General features: G+C 47.4%; 2 protein-coding genes across 2 annotated transcripts; both read right to left on the bottom strand.

Annotated features, from left to right (window-relative positions):
• Nucleotides 1–8,780: 8,780 nt before the first annotated feature.
• On the bottom strand, nucleotides 8,781–10,999 carry LOC142569950 (uncharacterized). Its single transcript, XM_075678635.1, has 3 exons — nucleotides 10,858–10,999; nucleotides 10,170–10,274; nucleotides 8,781–9,233 (listed from the first exon to the last, which is right to left on the bottom strand). The coding sequence occupies exons 1-3, from the start codon at nucleotides 10,947–10,949 to the stop codon at nucleotides 9,113–9,115; spliced, it is 318 nt and encodes a 105-aa protein (XP_075534750.1). The 5' UTR covers nucleotides 10,950–10,999; the 3' UTR covers nucleotides 8,781–9,112.
• A 4,855-nt stretch (nucleotides 11,000–15,854) lies between these two features.
• On the bottom strand, nucleotides 15,855–17,119 carry LOC142584822 (uncharacterized). The gene is made up of 4 exons (XM_075698369.1): nucleotides 17,111–17,119; nucleotides 16,713–16,777; nucleotides 16,219–16,265; nucleotides 15,855–16,075 (listed from the first exon to the last, which is right to left on the bottom strand). The coding sequence occupies exons 1-4, from the start codon at nucleotides 17,117–17,119 to the stop codon at nucleotides 15,855–15,857; spliced, it is 342 nt and encodes a 113-aa protein (XP_075554484.1).
• Nucleotides 17,120–18,042: the final 923 nt, after the last annotated feature.

Genomic DNA, 18,042 nt, shown 5'->3' with positions numbered 1-18,042 from the left:
AGAGCTGGTAATTGTGGTTGTCGTTGCTGCCGGGTTAGTTTGCGGCAAGACAATAGTAAGCAGTAGAGAAAGCAGCATTCAGAGCAGCCATGGATTTGAAGTCGTTGCGCAAACCGAAATTGTTGGAGCTTGCAAGAGAGTTGGGTCTGGATGTCTCAGACAAACTAAGAAAACCTGAACTGCTAAAGGCTATTCTTGAGTTAGAGGCTGAGGATGACGAGCTGTCGGAATGCCTTGAGACCATTGAAGAGAGGGAGACTGCAAAAGAAAAAGAAGAGCGTGAACGTAAAGAACAGAAAGAGCGAGAGCAACAAGAGCGTGACCGTCAACACGCTTTGGAAATGAAGCGTCTTGAGGTAGAGATGGAACGCGCTCGTAATGGAAGTCAGGCACACGGTGCAGGAGAACGCGTATTGTTCAAAATGACTGACCTGATGCGGCCGTTTAAGCTTGGAGAGGACATTGGTTTGTTCCTGGTTAACTTTGAGCGAACGTGCGAGAAGCAGGGGTTCTCTCGGGAAACGTGGCCACAGCGCTTGCTCACTTTGTTACCCGGCGAGGCGGCCGACGTAGTCGCTCGCTTGGATAGAGAGGAGGCAGAGGATTTCGACAAAGTAAAATCGAGTCTGCTAAAAAAGTACCGGCTGTCTGCGGAGGCGTTCCGTCGGAAGTTTCGGGAAAATGAGAAAGACAAGAATGAGTCATATACAGAGTTTGCCTACAAGCTAATGTCAAACATGCAGGAGTGGCTCAAAGAAGAGAAAGCGTTTGGTGACCACGAGAAAGTTCTGCAGTGTTTTGGGCTAGAACAGTTTTATAGTCGGTTACCGGAGAACGTGCGATACTGGGTCTTGGATAGGCCAGACTACGGTGGCTAGGTACGGTGGCTAAAGCCGCTGAGCTAGCCGAGGAGTTTGTGACGCGTCGGGCTCGCGGAGCTAAGGACGGTCAAAAGGGTGAATTTGGCTCGAAGTTTGAGAGGCCGAAGTTCACACCCATGAGAGCAAAAGGGAGCACGCGTAGTGAGGATGCGAGTGAAAGCAGTCCGACCAAACGTAAAGAGACGGCGGCAGCCAAACGCAGAAAGCGGTTCGAGATGAGGCGAGCGCGCGTTTGTTATACGTGCCAGAAGCCGGGTCACTTTTCAGCGCAGTGTCCGGAAACAACACCAAAAGTTGTGTTTTTTTCATTAGGCAGCACTGACGAGAACATGAAGCTTCTCGAGCCTTACATGCGAGACCTCCTCGTGAACGGGAAAGAGTGCCGAGTGCTTCGCGATTCCGCAGCTACAATGGATTTAGTTCACCCCTCCTACGTAGAACCCGATATGTTCACGGGCGAGTGCGCATGGATCAAGCAAGCCGTGGAAGCTCATAGCGTGTGTCTGCCGGTAGCAAAAGTGCTTATTGAAGGACCTTTCGGAGCACTTGAAACGGAGGCGGCAGTGTCATCTATGCTGCCCCCCCAGTACCCGTACCTATTTTCAAACAGGTCCGATCACCTCCTGCGCGAGAAGGGGCTTTTGTTTGGTGAAGCTAGTGTTCAGGCCTTAACCAGATCGAAGGTTCGGGAGCTCGCTGCAAAGGCGGTAGTTGCGGGGCCGACGTTATCAAACAACGAAAAAGGGTCAGAGGCGCAGCAAGCTGATATTCAGAGCACGCCCGAACTGAATAAACTTGAGTCTGTAACGTTAAAGGCGCCAGATACTGGAGAGGAAACGCCCGACACGGGAAAGTTAGAAGAGCTATCTACTGATTTGCTCATCGCGCCTACGTCAGACGGACTGGATAGGTTGCTAAAAGTCAGCCGGTCGGCTTTGATAGCCGAGCAAAAGAAGGATGGTAGCCTAGAAAACATACGCTGCAATGTCAAAGAAGGTATCGCCAGGAAAACTGCGCGTTTTGTGGAAAGAGGTCGAGTCCTGTACCGGAAGTATCTAGACCGCCGAGGAGTGGAGTTCGATCAGCTGATCGTGCCTCAATGCTATCGTCAGGATCTGTTGCGCTTGTCACACGGGGGTTCGTGGTCCGGACACCTAGGAGTTAAGAAAACTAAGGACCGTCTCTTGCAAGAGTACTATTGGCCAGGGTGTTTTCGGGACGCAGACCACTTCGTGAGGTCATGTGACACCTGTCAGCGGGTGGGCAAACCAGGGGACAAATCAAGGGCGCCGTTGAAATTAGTACCTATCATAACGGAGCCTTTTAGACGGCTCGTTATTGATACAGTGGGACCTCTGCCGGTAACAGCCACGGGGTACAGACACATTTTGACTGTGATCTGCCCAGCGACAAAGTTCCCTGAAGCAGTGCCGCTTAAAGAACTCAGCTCAGTTGAGATAGTTAATGCACTACTGTCCATATTTGCGCGAGTTGGTTTCCCTGCGGAAATCCAATCAGATCAGGGCACAGTGTTTACTAGCGCTTTGACGACAACTTTTCTCGAAAGGTGTGGGGTAAAGCTGTTACACAGCTCAGTGTACCACCCACAGTCGAATTCCGTTGAGAAGCTCCACTCCGTCATGAAGCGCGTGTTGAGAGCATTGTGTTTTGAACATCGAACTGACTGGGAGCTGTGTCTGCCTGGGGTGATGTTTGCGTTAAGAACCGCGCCGCATGCGGCTACGGGGTTTTCGCCAGCTGAACTGGTGTACGGTCGCTCGCTTCGATCTCCGCTTCGCATGCTTCGAGAATCGTGGGAAGGTAGGGGCGACGACCCAGTCGTGGTGGAGTACGTACTTAAGCTCCTTGAACGCTTAAGAAGGGCACAGGAGTTGTCAGGTGAAGCAATGACAAAGGCCCAGCAGAGGGCCAAGGTTTATTATGATCGGACAGCCAGGGCCCGTCGTTTTGAGGTGGGCGATGAGGTCATGATATTGCGCACATCGCTAAACAACAAACTAGACGTGCAGTGGGAGGGCCCAGCGCGAATTGTTCAGAAACTGTCGGACGTTAACTACGTGGTAAGTCTGCCAGGAAAGCGGAAAGCACAGCAAGTTTACCACTGTAATCTGCTCAAACCTTATAGACAAAGGGAAGCAGTGGTGTGCATGATGGTAAACGTTCCTGAAGAGCTTCCGGTCGAGCTTCCGGGACTAGGCTCAGTGACAAACAGGGAAGACACCGGTCAAGTCATTAGTGACCTTATCAGTAAAGCACCGCTGTCGCCTGAGCAGAAAACCGAACTACACCAGCTATTACAAGAGTTTCAAGGTCTGTTCTCTGAGAGGCCTGGTAGGACTTCTGTACTTACTCATGATATAGAACTTACCTCCCCAGAGCCAGTACGATCCAAGGCGTATCGGGTGTCACCCCGCCAGAGCGATATTATGGAGGCTGAGGTAAAGAAAATGCTACAGCTCGGTGTTATTGAGGCAGGTGAGAGTGATTATACCTCCCCTTTGATTTTAGTTGAGGTACCGGGCAAGGAACCTCGTCCTTGCGTCGACTACCGCAGGCTTAATTCCATCACTAAGGATCAAATTTATCCGATCCCTAACATCGAGGAGCGCCTTGAGAAAGTTAGTAGCGCTCAGTTTATTTCCACCCTAGATCTTGTCAGGGGTTATTGGCAGGTTCCACTTACAGAAGAGGCTAGTAGGTATGCGGCGTTCATTTCACCAATGGGAACATTCCGTCCTAAAGTGTTGAGTTTTGGTTTGAAGAACGCGCCATACTGTTTTTCAAGCCTCATGGATAAAGTGTTGCGGGGACAGCAAGAATTCGCTTTACCGTATCTAGACGACGTAGCGATATTCTCCGCATCCTGGTCTGAGCATATGGCACACTTGCGGGCAGTGCTAACCCGCCTGCGCGAAGCGGGCTTGACAGTAAAGGCTCCTAAGTGCCAGTTAGCACAGGCCGAGGTTGTCTACCTCGGTCACGTGATTGGTCAGGGTCGTCGCCGCCCCTCTGAAATAAAAGTGGCCGCTGTGCGAGACTTTCCGCAACCGCGCACGAAGACCGATATTCGGTCGTTCTTAGGTGTCGCCGGCTACTATCAGAGGTACATCCCCAGGTACTCTGATATCGCGGCTCCCCTGACGGATGCTCTAAGAAAGTCAGAGCCTCAAACAGTCGTCTGGGACGAGACAAAGGAAAGAGCTATTAGCGCCCTACAGAGTGCCCTGACAAGCCAGCCTGTGCTACGATCGCCAGACTATACAAAAGGGTTCGTTGTTCAATGCGATGCTAGTGAGCGAGGCATGGGCGTTGTACTGTGCCAACGGGAAAATGGAGAAGTAGAACACCCCGTCCTGTATGCTAGTCGTAAGCTGACCAGTCGTGAGCAGGCGTATAGCGCCACCGAGAAAGAGTGTGCATGTCTCGTGTGGGCCGTTCAGAAATTGTCATGCTATCTAGCCGGCTCGAGGTTTATCATTGAGACGGATCACTGCCCTCTCCAATGGCTGCAGACCATCTCTCCCAAAAATGGCCGCCTCCTGCGCTGGAGCCTCGCTTTACAACAATATTCCTTTGAGGTGCGTTACAAAAAGGGGAGTCTCAACGGTAACGCCGATGGCTTAAGTCGAAGCCTCTAACGTAGGAATCAGCCTAAAAATTGTTTGTTACTGATGTTTTTCTTCCTGAGGCAGGATTTTTTTTAACATATTGCTTTTGTTTAGTGTTTCAAAGGGATGATATGCTTTCTAGTGCAATTTTCCAATTTGTGGACGCGTTCTGAGTGATGCTAGACTACTGTAAGGAACTAGGCAGTGGTATAAAAAGGGGAAAGAGCCTGGCAGGGCTTAGTGAGGGTTGTGCCGTGCTTGCTGACTGAGCGGTTGAGTTTCAGCGTAGTTCTAACGCTTGCCGGGAACGAGAGCAAAAATGTGAACTCTCCCGAAGTCACTTTGCAGTGTCCCGTGCGAACCTGAACGAGAGAACGAGGCCTTCTCTGTGCGCTGCCCTCAAGAAACGTCGAGGGACGCCCGACTTCGGTTATGAGCATCATCGAGCGACATCCCTCCGGACAGCGGATGCAGTCCCCTGTCCATCGGGATCTCCTTCCCCCGGCGGGGCGGTCTGTTGCGTTTCGCCTGCGACACGCGGTTTTGCCGGCGCGACTGCGGCGGGGTGGCAGACATTTTGGCCCGTGCGGCGTCGCCGCAACGCTCCCCGCCAGGCGTTTCCAGGCATGTTCCGATGCCACGTGTCTTCATGTGCGTGTGTGAGTGTATGTGCCATTGTGCCCGAACCAGGCGATGCGACAGCAGGGGTCATCCTCCCCTTCCAGTCATTGTGCCTGAACCAGGCGATGCGACAGCAGGGGTCATCCTCCCCTTCCAGTCATTGTGCCTGAACCAGGCGATGCGAAAGCAAGGGGTCACCCTCTCCTTCCAGTCTTTGTGCCCGACCGGCGGCAGTGTGCGTCACCTTAGCCCATTGTACACTCACGTGCTCGTCTATTGAGGGGTTCCTTCTTGCCCTCAACTGCGAGAGAACAGCTGCCCCCGGACGCCAAAAGGAGGGCTCCGATTTCTTCTGTTGAGTAAAGTGCTCTCCCGTCTCTCTACTTCGGTCAACCTGACCGCCAACTCTTTGCGATGTTAAAATAAACAAGTTTTGTTGTTACCAGTCGACTCATGCTTTGCCGGGACCTTCGGATGCTTCCAGTTGTACCCCAGGCCGCCAGGCCAACGCTACCCTTGGGGCTTGCGACCAAGGTACAACCACGGGCGTCAGCGCCGAGTTCCCAACAACCGATCGCACCAGCGGTGCGATCCAAACAGCAGCTAGCCCACCACCACAGCCACTAAGAAACCACCGCGGGAGCTGCCAGGCTTGACCATGCCGAATCTGCTGCGGCATGTGAAAGTGTCATTGTAGCAGCCTTGCGGAAATTGAATTCGATCAGCCTCAGCCTGTTCTGTTTTGCGACTGCAAGGATGTGCTGCACTTATTACTGCACGGTTTCCCCTTCACAAGTAGATTCAGCGTGCATTTACAAGCTATTAAAAAATTACAGAACATGGGATTTACCATCTTGTTCCAGTGGATACCATCCCGTACCAGCGCAGTGGGCAAAGAGGCCACTGGAAGTCTAGCACACAAGGCGATGTAGTTCAAGCCAACGAGGAAGGCTCCAAAGAACGCAAAAAATAGAAAGACATGAAGTCAGTCTTATGCTACTTCCGTCTGTTGTGGTATGCACAGCATCAGCCTTGTGTGAGTAAAGGACTTTAAAAAAAACTCGTGCTGCTCTTCTATATCGCATTCATACTGAGTCAGGAAAACTCGAGCTTGCCGGTGCGAGGCAGCACTCGTCCCGTCATTGTGTGTGCGTTGTCAAGCTCTTGGCAACACTGAACATTAAATACTAAAGTGCCCTGAATTTCAAGCAGAACGTAAGCCATAATACATGGACTGAAGCGCAAGACGGCACCACACACAAATGCAAGGTATCTTGGTCTCGCGACGACATTGGATATTTTGAGATACTTTGGCTCCTCTTCAAGCTTCTCTGTAATACAAGGTTGCAAAGTAACTGGTGAGCCGGGTGAATCGTCTTGGTTTGAATAAAGTCGCAGTTTCGCCCGAAAGGCGAAGCATCGATTGCGACAGCGAATTAGGACATAGATCTAGGAAGCAAGCATATTAGTTTTATCGGCCGTGCAAACTTGCAAGCATTCGCTTGCTAAGTAAGCTAACAAGCGTGGTGTTAAGCGCGCACAGGAAAACATGAACACATCTCGCTCGATGACCCCGGAAACTCGCTGTAAAAACGCTGGAATTAGAAAACGCGGCAGCAGCAGCGAGCAAATTGACCTTCGCGCTGTCTCTCCCTTCAACGTGAACTATAAGTCGAAAGCGCAGAGCATAGGATGCCACCGGCACTCGGCGGGGCGTACTTTGACCACATCTCAGACAGCCTTTAAGATAAGGCCCGCGCGAGTGCGCACTCTGTCCACGCCGCAGATCGCTGTCAAGATACGGCGCCCACGTGACCGCGCCGTATCAACACCATCTAGTTAGCAAAAGGCCTGTTTACTCTGATCCGTGACGTCACCATACCTGGCCCGAAATTTCCATTGACAAGATTGGCGTGATGAAGCGATCACGTCAAAATCACTGTTGCCTACTCGTGAGCATTCCCATTAGATTCTATGGCAGTCGGGCGATTTAACATGACGTCATGGATCGGAGTGAAAAGGCCTTGTGCTTTCTAAGTGGTGCTGGCCGCATGCAGCAGCAGCCGCGGCAGTTGAACGACCCCCTCTCCACCCCATGGCTCGCATGCCACAGAAAGCTGCGAGCTTCCGGCCTCCCTCCCTCCCTGCGCTAGATTGAGCCACTATCGCTGGCTGACCCTCGCGAGCTTTCACTCGCACATGCAGCGTACGGCGATGATTTTATCGTATTTAGACTTTAGACGAACCATCATGGCGACTGCGCCAACGACGGCAGAAAGAAAGAAAAGGATGCATAGAAATTAAGGGAGGGAGGTTAACCGGAGGTAGTTGCGGTTGGCTACCCTTCATGGGGGACGGAGTAGCGGGACAAAAAGAGGAAACGCGTGAAAGGGGAGGTAAAGATAAAGGCAAGCACACACAAGCTGCGTACGCTACAGAGTCGTAGGGGGCAGCGTTCTTAAAGTCTTTCGTGAAGGCCCGTAGACCGCGGCAACCTTAGTAACGAGAGTAAGGCCTTAAGCACGGGTATTCTTTTGTAGCAATGATCTAAAGCTTGGAAGAACTGCGCTTGGAGTCTCCATATAATTGTTATCGCAATAAAATGCGATACTTATGCGATACCTGCTGTTTTTAGCTGGACTGAAGCCGTTAGGACAGTCTCGCGCTTGGTAGGTTCAGCAAGGCGAATTCCACCTGCAGGAAGCAACACGCCTGTTCCGCCTGTTTTGCGTTGTCGTAATACCCCATGGAACCAAATTCAAACAAACATGTTGAATTTTCGGGTGCACGAACAATTGACACTTGACTGAAGCCGCTGAGAACATTCAGTTTCATTAGTTTTTATCATGGCCTCATCAGACGAAACAGCGGAAAGGAGCATATATGAGCTTTCTGTAGGTAATGGTGAGTACATTTCTAACGCTGCCCTGCTTTCGCATAGTTGTTCCAAGAAATTAAAGCCGTTCATTCGCAAGAGCTTAATGTTGCAATTAAATTGTATTCATTCACCTCTAAAGGTGTGACAGCTCCGGCCGAAGCTTGCATGGACATCGGAGACGAACACGCACATTAGACATTGCTGTGCTCTCAGTGGCTCAGTTTCTTTTGTAGAGTATATTTTTCTTCCTTCGCGTTCCCAGCCCTGGCTGCGCTGGGACATAGTACAGTGCACACGGTTGTGTGCACTGCATTGACTGCGATCGACACCTAACACAGCTCCGCGTTGACCCTTGCCGTCAACGCCAGCCAATTGTCCCCATCGTGCCAAGCTGTGTCAAGCAGACCTCAAGACTGAGAAATTTGCAGAGCTTTTTTTTTGCTAAAGCAGCAATTTAGTTATGAACCACGCCATAGTGACGGACTTCGGAGTTATCTTGACAACCTACGATTCATTTACATGAATCAAAATTTAAGTACGCAAGCGTATTTGCAACTTCGCCGACGGAATCGGCTAGGACAGAAGGACAGATTGAAGATTTTTGGTCTTACATGCACTGGCCTATACCTTATGGCCACGCAAAAATAATCTTTACAGGTTCATTGTTGTGTCCTACGCATTTCCTCATCCCTAAGATAAGGGTATCTAGGCATAGAGGGAATTCTACGGGTACATGAAAAGTACGCATGCATTTATTGAAGCAAAGTGGATAACACGCAAAAGGCACAACAAAGCCATGAAATTGCAAATCTGGCAGAAGAAATACGTATACATCGTGAACGAATTAATCTGTCGCAGCTGTCGCGCTGCCTGCTTCAAATGCTACCAGGAGTTTAGGCACAATATTAGATGGTCACGAGCCTTAGAGCGGTGAAAGTGAGAGCTGCAAACAATCCTGCCGAAAACTTCAGTATTTCACTCCATGTACACGTGCCGGACTGCAGCTATGACCGGGCATGTTCAATTGCTGAAAACAGCACAAACTGGTCTGGTGATGACGGGCATGGTGGGCTCGGAAGCAGATGTGGCAGGTGGAGTTGGTGTCATGTTTTAGGATAGAGTTCTTTCACGAGACGGCGGATCTCTTGCAGTCGCTTGGCACGACGTTGCAGTACGAAATCAATGCTCCGTTTCTTCTTGTCCTGGCCACTGTCGGTGGCTTCACTGAAAAGAGTGCTGTGGTTATGAAGAGTCGTACACAATGCTGCGAAGCTTCACATATGCGTATACGAGGAACCCAAATCGTTTTAAGAGCCCTAGATGCTGGCAAGGGTACAGCTTTGCAGTGAAGGGTGGGTTCATTGGTCGTGAATCCGCATTAAACCAAAGTTGATATTCTACGCTCGCGCTGCGTTACTCGTTCCGCGTGTGTCGTCCATTCTTCGCCAGTATGAATCTCGCATCAACAGCACTACACTGATTAGAATCCGAGTGAGCAATATTGTAAACACTGCCGAAACGTGTCTGACTGCGAAGTTAAGAAGGTGTGTCGAATAAATCCTCCTAGCTGTTCGCTGTAAACAAATTAAGGAACTTGACAAGAAGGTGCACCGAAATAATCACCACTTTTACGCAGTCGAGGACTGCATATATTTAATGAAAAGGAATAGGCTATATTACTGTGACGAGTGGCAATGTGTGCAGAATGAGAATGTTGAACGTTCGCTTAGCACAGCTGTGAAGGAACACGCAATAGAAAGCCGCCTGCAAGGTTGTATTGTAGCGGTTATAAAGGGTCTGACATGGAGACCAGAGTAAGCGTTGCCTGAATGGTGAAGCGTTCATGGTTGCAAATGTGAAGTCTAACTGAAACCATGAATTTTATAAGGTGTCTGCGAGAGAGAGAGAGAGAGAGAGAGAGAGAGAGAGAGAGAGAGAGAGAGAGAGCACCTGTTGTCGTTTTGAGTTCCTCGCGGTAAACGAAACAGGTCATGGCGGAAAATGCAGCTGTTCACCGATACTCCGCGACACATGTAAACATAAGTTGTGTCGGTAAGGAAACCGATTATTGGTATTCACAAAGAAATAGAGGAGCAGAAATAATGCACGACAATATTGCGCAGCAATCCACAATCTTCAAATGGTACAGAATATGCTTACATGCTTGAGCAGCTTTGCCTAGATAAAGAACGCTGGCGAGCTGCGCTTTCTGGAGATGAAGCAGAATCTGTGGATTCGACACACTCGATCATGGACCAGGAGCGCCTGAAATACGTAGAGCAGCAGGTAATACTACTCAGTAAAGGTTCTCTTGAATGCAGTGCTTCAGTGGCTACTAATCTGAAAAAACGAAACTGTTGGGCAATGGCCCCATGTCGTGCGCGAATTAAGGCCACGTAAACTGGGGTAAGAGCACTTTGGCATTATAAATAAATGAATTTTATTCCATGCGGTAGGAGAAACAGCAAACGTGAATGCTCAGACAGTTGAAAATATAGAGAAGGCCGCAGATTAGGAAACGCGGATGAAGCCGCGGACAAATTGCAACCACAGCAGGTAACAACCGATGTCAGCGCATGGCTGAATCTTCTAACACAGAGACAAAAAGGTCAGCTGCATTCATATTACAGTTGAACATTGCACCCTAAAAGTAGGTTAGTGTCGCACGCAGTCCCCACCCTCTGCCGTCCTGCAGTTTTGAAACCTAGAATCTGTCAAGCAAACGCTTGAGAAATCATAAGGAAGGCTTCGAAAAACTCTGGGCTGTGTTGCTGTTGGGGAAGCCATAATTTCTATCCCTCTCTTTAGGCAACGAATGGCAAACGTGAAACGCCATGCAGCAGCTCACTCTGAGTGATTGCTTGGAGATCCGTTTGCTGGAGATAGCGAGGCCTGCGTAGGGGCCGTACTTTCTATTGTCAGATGTGTGCCATTAGACATTTCCAGATCGGATGAACTGTCAGCACCGATGGGGGAAGAGGAGGCTCCGATGACGGGCTGCTTCCTGCGGGAAAAGTCATTAAAATTAAATTATGGGGTTTTAGGTGTCCGAACCACGATCTAATTATGAGCCACAGCGCAATGAAGGACTCCAGAATATTTTGGACCACCTGCGCTTCTTTACCGTGCACCTAAATCAAAGTACTTCTCGCATTTCGCCCCGTCGAAATGCGGCCGCCGTGATCGCGAGTTTACCCCACGGCCTCTTGCTGGGCAGCCGAACACCTTAGCCACTAAGTAACCACAGCGGGCGGCAAAAGTAATGCGAAACACGCTAGAGCAATGTTCAGCAGCGGAGACTTAAATTTGTGTATTAACGAGCGTTGAGAAAGGTACTAGATGCAAGGGATGGTGTTTGGCGAGGCGGGGCTATGAAGGCTCGAACCGATACCAGCACCTGTTAAAAACAGTGATGACATGAGCGGCGACCTGATGGATCCTGAAAAATTTTACGCATTTGTTTCCACTATCAGACAGCGTATGAGAATGCTGTGAAAAGACATTTTGCCGATAGCACACAAAAGTATATGAGGATGCAATATTGTGGTAAATTGCTGGCGCGAATGTGGTGTTGAAGGCGAATGCATGAAACAGAGGCAGCCCTTCTACATTAACTTCAGTCACAGCACGTGTAACCTGTGCCAGGCTAACGCTAGCAAATTACGTGGTACCAATGCTTGACACCATGAAATAAAGTAACAAGAACGCCACTACAAAACAGGCACACCTCATCAAGAGCAGTAGGAAGTGGTTACGTATGAACGGGCAAAAGCAAAAGGCTATGATTTCGTCTGGTATATAAATGGAAAAATTCTTGCTCGAAAGTCCAGTGGAGCAGCTACCACTGTTATTAGGAGTAAAGACGACCTTGGCAAACTATAACTGATGACAAGTTTATTCTTTTGTGTTCAAAGAAAGCATGATGAATGAGACTCGCTATTATTTGTCTAATGATATTAACCAAGCAATCTCAAAGTTCTCGACGGCTACTCACAAATGTATTCACCTCAATACTAGGTCAGTGAAAAACAAAATATTGTGCTTAGAAGAATTCTTTGCCGGTTTCACTTTTCAATTTTCCGCAATAATGTTAACAGAGACATGGAGCACTTGTGACTATGATGTTTTCAGATTGAAAGACTATAACACATACTACGTAAATAGGCAAAATGTCAGCGGTGGTGGTGTTGCACTATTGCTCAGCAACGATATAGAAGGTCAGTTACTTGAATCGTACACTGTAATAACCCGAGATTATGAAATTCTGTCGGTATGTACGCAAAGCACTGTGTTTTCTGTATGTTACCGGCCTCCGGACGGTAATATTTCGTCATTTCTAGAGTTCTATGACCTATTTATGGCTTCTGTTGTTGAGCGTCATAATCAGAAAACATTAATAGCTTGCGGCGATATTAATATTGACATGAATATTCCCAGTCCGTCTGCTAGAGATTTTAATACATCCATTGTGTCTAATGGTTTTGTTAACCTGATTGACATACCAACGAGAGTCACAAGTGAAAGCCATTCTGTGCTTTATTTAATTATCACCAACTCTATGCAGACGAATGTTATATCGGGCGTTTTATCGTGTTCCATTAGTGGTCACCTTCCCGTGTTTGTTTGCATAGCGAAGCCTGGTACAATGGGGAGCAAATCTACATCAGTCACATACCAAGCAATTACACAGACATCACTGACATCCTTTGGGGACCAGCTTGTGAAAATAGATTGGAGCAAGATAGCTGAGCTAGCTGACTCAGATTTAGCCTATAATACGTTTATTGAGACATTTAAACAAATTTATCATGACTGCTTTCCTCCTGTGACTCGCGTAAAAAGTCGCAAAACCCGCAAGCCCTGGATAACGTTAGAGCTCCGCAGAGAAATACAAACCGAACAAAAGTTATACAGAAATTTTTTGTGCACACGTCAGGCTGAGGACCTTGCTGTCATTAAGAAATACAGGAATAAATTGACTAAAAAACTGCGATCTGCAAGAACTTCCTATCACCTATCACTACTAGACGTCAAGAATACTCGACATAGTGCACTATGGGCAAGATTAAATACTCTCTTACAGCGTAATAGTGCACACACTGCATTAAACAAACTAAATATTGATGGAAAGGAAGTTTGTGGTTTGGAATTGGCTAATGTATTCAATAAGTTTTTAACAATCCTGACTACTAGCGCTGCTCAATCTGATGCTAGCAAATACATGCACATTCGAAATGATGAATCAGTCTTCCTGCATCCTGTTACAGAAGGTGAAGTAGTGTCAGTAATAAGAAATCTTAACAACAGCGGTAGCTGTGATATTGATGACATTCAAATTCGGCCAGTCAAGCATGTAGCTGAAGTTATCGCTCCTATACTTGCTCACATCTTTAACATCTGTTTAGTAACTGCAGTTTTTCCAAAAAGAATGCAATTAGCGAAAGTCGCTGTCCTTTTTAAAAAGGGAGATTGAAATGTTCTTGGTAATTACAGACCAATTTCAATTCTGCCAGTTTTCTCAAAAGCCTTTGAAAGAATGCTTCATCTAAGGCTGTCTAACTTCATCCATAAATTTAACCTACTAACACCATTTCAGTTTGGCTTCTGTAAAGGCAAATCAACTGAGTCTGCATTGCTCGAACAAAAAGAATACATAATAAGACAGCTAGAAAACAAAGCTATTGTGATTGGTCTGTTTGTGGACTTTTCAAGGGCTTTTGACCTGGTGGACCATAAAATACTGCTTCATAAATTACAGTACTATGGTATCCGAGGGAAAGCACTATCATTATTTAACTCTTATCTATCCTCTAGGCAACAAGTGGTATTAATTAATGGTATGCAGTCTGAACCGAAACCTCTCATGTGCGGTGTCCCTCAAGGAAGCACGCTAGGACCTTTACTCTTCAACATTTATATAAATGATATAATAAATATTAACCATGATGCAAAGTTTGTCATATATGCGGATGACACAAGTCTGTTTTTTGCCGGTAATAACATTTCCGAACTTATTGATCAATGCAACGTTGCAATGATTGCCCTCGAGGATTGGTCAATTTCTAATTCAATGAAGATAAATGAGGGTAAGACTAAGGCAGTCATTTTCAAACCAAAAAACAAGCTTATCCCTCCGCATGAAGATATTATTTTGAATTCACGTCCTGTAGAAATAGTAGAGCAGTTCAAATGCCTAGGGGTGATATTTTCCTCCAATATGTCATGGGATCATCACGTTAATTACGTCTCAAACAAAATAGCTCAAATCACTGGCGCTATAAGTCGTTTAAAAAACATCCTACCTACACAAACTAAAATGCTGGTTTACAACTCAATCTTCAACTCGCATTTGAATTATTGCCAACTAGTTTGGGGTACCACAACCTTCACTAACCTTGAACGCATTCACCTAATCCAAAAAAGGTATCTCCGGCATGTGTATAATACGTCATACCGACATCCAAGTGCAGCTTTATTTAGACATTCTAGAGTAATTAAAGTACATAATCTCTATAAATATAGTCTCAGTGTCGTCTTTAAATCTGAAATTAGGAATAATATAACCAATCTCAAGAAATAAGCAAAACTAAAGAAAAAAACGTTAAGCTATCCAACAAGACATGGCGAGGAATGGATAGTACCGACACCTCGACTTAAACTTGGACAAGAACGCCTTCACTATATTCTTCCATCTCTTCTTAATGGTTATAGTCGCATTAATTTTAATCTGTTTTCTTGTTCGCGCGAGGAGCTTCGTACTATGTGTTTAAATAACATGGCTTGAGTTTACTTGTGTGCACGTATTGCTGTTTCGTGTATCCTTCAGTGATTACTTGATATACTTATCTGTTTGTTTTTTGTACAAGTTCCAGTACTGCCTCCCTACTGAATTTTAGGTTTGTAGACTTGTCAAGCTACCCTGGTGTAGCTTTTTTTCTGCAACCCCTCCATCTGTACTGTAAGATGGGAAAATAAATTGAAATTAAATAAATTGAAATGTCGAAGTGCCACTGTGTCTGCGTTTGTACTCGGCCCGTTACCAGGAAAACAAAAGTCTGCAGTAACGGTGTAGCATCAAATTTCGTGAGTACGGAACCGTGAATGCGCGTATATAGTTCGGCTTAACCCTGGGGGGTGCGCCACGCACGGGGCAGTTGCGCTACGCCAGGGGACTATTTCTTTCCGCTTCTTTGTGAATGTGATGCCAAGAAACAGCAGCAGCAGCAGCAGCAGCAGCAGCAGGGAAAAGTGGACGCTCTACAGCGTAGCGTCATGATGCACCTGCAGCGTGACCCGCGGGTTCGGCGGGAAGGGAACATGTCTGAATAGTCTATTGTGCATAGTAAAATGGTCGGTAACATGCTGACCAGTTTGCGCCGACTTCAACGAATAAGTGCAAGCTCGCCACAAACTGGGGCGCATGCGGCGCTGCGGCATCAGCTGATCGTCGCGATGCAGTAGGGCACGTTCAATGCACCTAACTATATCGGGCGGCGAATTTTCGGTGATCTTGGCGTCGCCTGCGTGACCTATAACACTTCGCCGGCTGATGCCTGGCACGCCGACCTAGATCCGCTACTGAAGCGGCGTAAGGCGGCGGCGTAAGGCGGCAGCAGATTTCGTAAAAACCGTGATGGGCGTAATAAAGTTTCAGTAAGGACCATATTTATTATTTGTTTTGAAAACATACACGTGGCAGGAAAGGGCTACTCTTCAGAAAGGAGGAGACAGTAGTCTTCGAGAATAACACAGACAGCGATTTGAAGGCTGAGAGCGACACAGGTCAAATTTAACACTGTGCGAAACGCTGTGGCTCGCGCAAGCAGCAAAGCAAGCCGAAATGCGTCATCTCACCAGCGTATCACGAAGGAAGGAAGCAACTCGCCTGGCAAATTGCGTTGTACATGGAACCTCGTCTTCGGAGAAACCGAGCTGAATAAAACTACTTGAGGCGCTGCTGCCACTGGTGTCCATTTGTGTGGCTTCCGCTTCAGGAGGACATGAGGTAGAGTCAGGAATAGGGAGTCCTGCACAGCTGCTGGCACTGGTTTCGACAGTATCCACCCCTGAAATCCCAAAGTTGTGACAAATCTTGCACATCGTGCTCGAGCAAATCGCACAATTCCACAGAAGTGCCCAGGGGAATTTTCTTCCATTAGAGTACGCACGACTAAGGACGTGCCGCACGTGGCGCTTTTCTTTTACTGACCTCGAGTTGGTACTTTGGGGCTTTGTATGTCCACTTTTGGCTTCTTGCTGAAAAAGATAAGGTGGGTTGAAACAGCCTTCAGAAGTTTACCTTACTATACTCGCGGGGACAACTTTTTGCGGCAATGGAGGGAAAGCTACGGACGCGTGGCTGCCGCACATGTGTTACGGCGCCAAGTAGTCCACCAGCGTTTGACAATGCTTTTGGTTGCTCGGAACAGACGCCGAATCGACGCAGCTTCACGTGCAACGGTTTCGTGTTTGCTCAGACAAGGAAGGGAAAAGCGGCAAAATAAGTAAACTTTTGCAATCAGCGGTGTGTTTTATCTTATGTAACTGTTGCTAATAAGGTGTTTGTTTTCTCTTCCCCAGCTTAAACTAGGGTGAATGTAAACACGGGGCTCTTCTCAGAAGCGCTCTCACTTGTGCGCGCTTTGCCTACGTAGCTCTTACTTCATTACCATAGAAAGTTGTCCGCGAGTATAGATGACTTACAGTGTAGCCACTGAGAACGCCTTGTTGCCTATGTGCTTGAGGATATCGAAGCAGAAGTAGAATATCTGCGTGTGAAAAAAAAAATGCAGTGAACATATCTGATGCGACAAAGCAGTTGAATCTTCAGTGCCAGCATTGAGTCTTCTGGAGTAGCCCGTACACATGCCGGCTATTCTGGCAAAAGTCGGACAGTGGAGTATCAGCCAACTTCAATGGTCCCTCTAGATACAGACTTCAAACAGTGCGTTCAAGCGGTAATAGTAGGACATATGGCCTCCATTACAGACCGACTCCAGTTCCACCTATTTATGCGGTGCAACACCTAACACAAATCACATGGCACGAATGTTGAGGCATAGCGCTGTGGTTGGCGCGTACTTCGACAAAGTGCACATTACCATATGCATATGTCGAATACATGTGTGGCAAAACTGTGTCAGAAGACAGCAAGTGCTCATTTGGCTTCCCTGTGCAGGATACCACCGCCGTAGGTAGCAATTACGAAGGAGACGCACAACGGCATAAGTAGAAAGAACGGCCAGACAAAAACACAGTTTCAACATTTGCGACAACTGTCGCGCTATGGCGTAGCACTGTCTCACTGCAACATGCACGCTTTTAACTTAGTATTATTGTGAGTGACTTCGCTGTGCGAATTCTTGATTAAACTAATTTTAAGTGAGAGGAAAGGAGAACTCGCCTGTTCATTCTTCTGTATCCGATTAGGTAAATTGTGACTGGAAAGTAAAAGAAGGCAATGAAGGACGCCTGAGCAAAAGCAAAGTATTCGTGTCAACTAAAATGAACTTGCCTGAAAAGAAACCAGTCATAAGCGACTGTGAGGTAGGCCATCTCCAACGAAGATAGGTTCTGGTGGATCTCGTTGTCGGCCCACAGGGACAGACGGAGCAGTGATATGAACAGCGGTGTGCGGTCCCAGCCAGATATGCAGTGGACCAGTAGACCGGATTGACCTAACTTACGCCAAGTAAATACGTACGGATAAGTCTCGCATGCGAAGTTTATTCGAAGCGTAACATGAGCCTCTCCGTACGTTGATGTCCGGAGGCGCAAAAGCGCGTATATTATTTAGTAAGAAATGTTTTAAAATGACGTGTTTAAATGACGTAAAAAGGCACATAGGAAGCTTTATGAAGGACCAGCTGTTTAATTGGTTGGTCCATAATTGACATGGTAAGCAAGTATGCATCAAATGCGTCGGTCTCGTGTTTGCCTGCGCTTCTTTACCGTGTTAAGGGATCAGTAGAGGTCTAGTAAGCGAACAGATATTTCGACAAGTGCTTTTGTCAATAACTTGGCTGAGGCCTTG

This window comes from Dermacentor variabilis, chromosome 1 (genome assembly GCF_050947875.1).
Source record: "Dermacentor variabilis isolate Ectoservices chromosome 1, ASM5094787v1, whole genome shotgun sequence".
In the NCBI taxonomy this organism is placed as follows: domain Eukaryota; kingdom Metazoa; phylum Arthropoda; class Arachnida; order Ixodida; family Ixodidae; genus Dermacentor; species Dermacentor variabilis.
The sequence above is the reverse complement of the archived record's forward strand: the minus strand, read 5'-3'. Positions and strand labels throughout refer to the sequence as shown.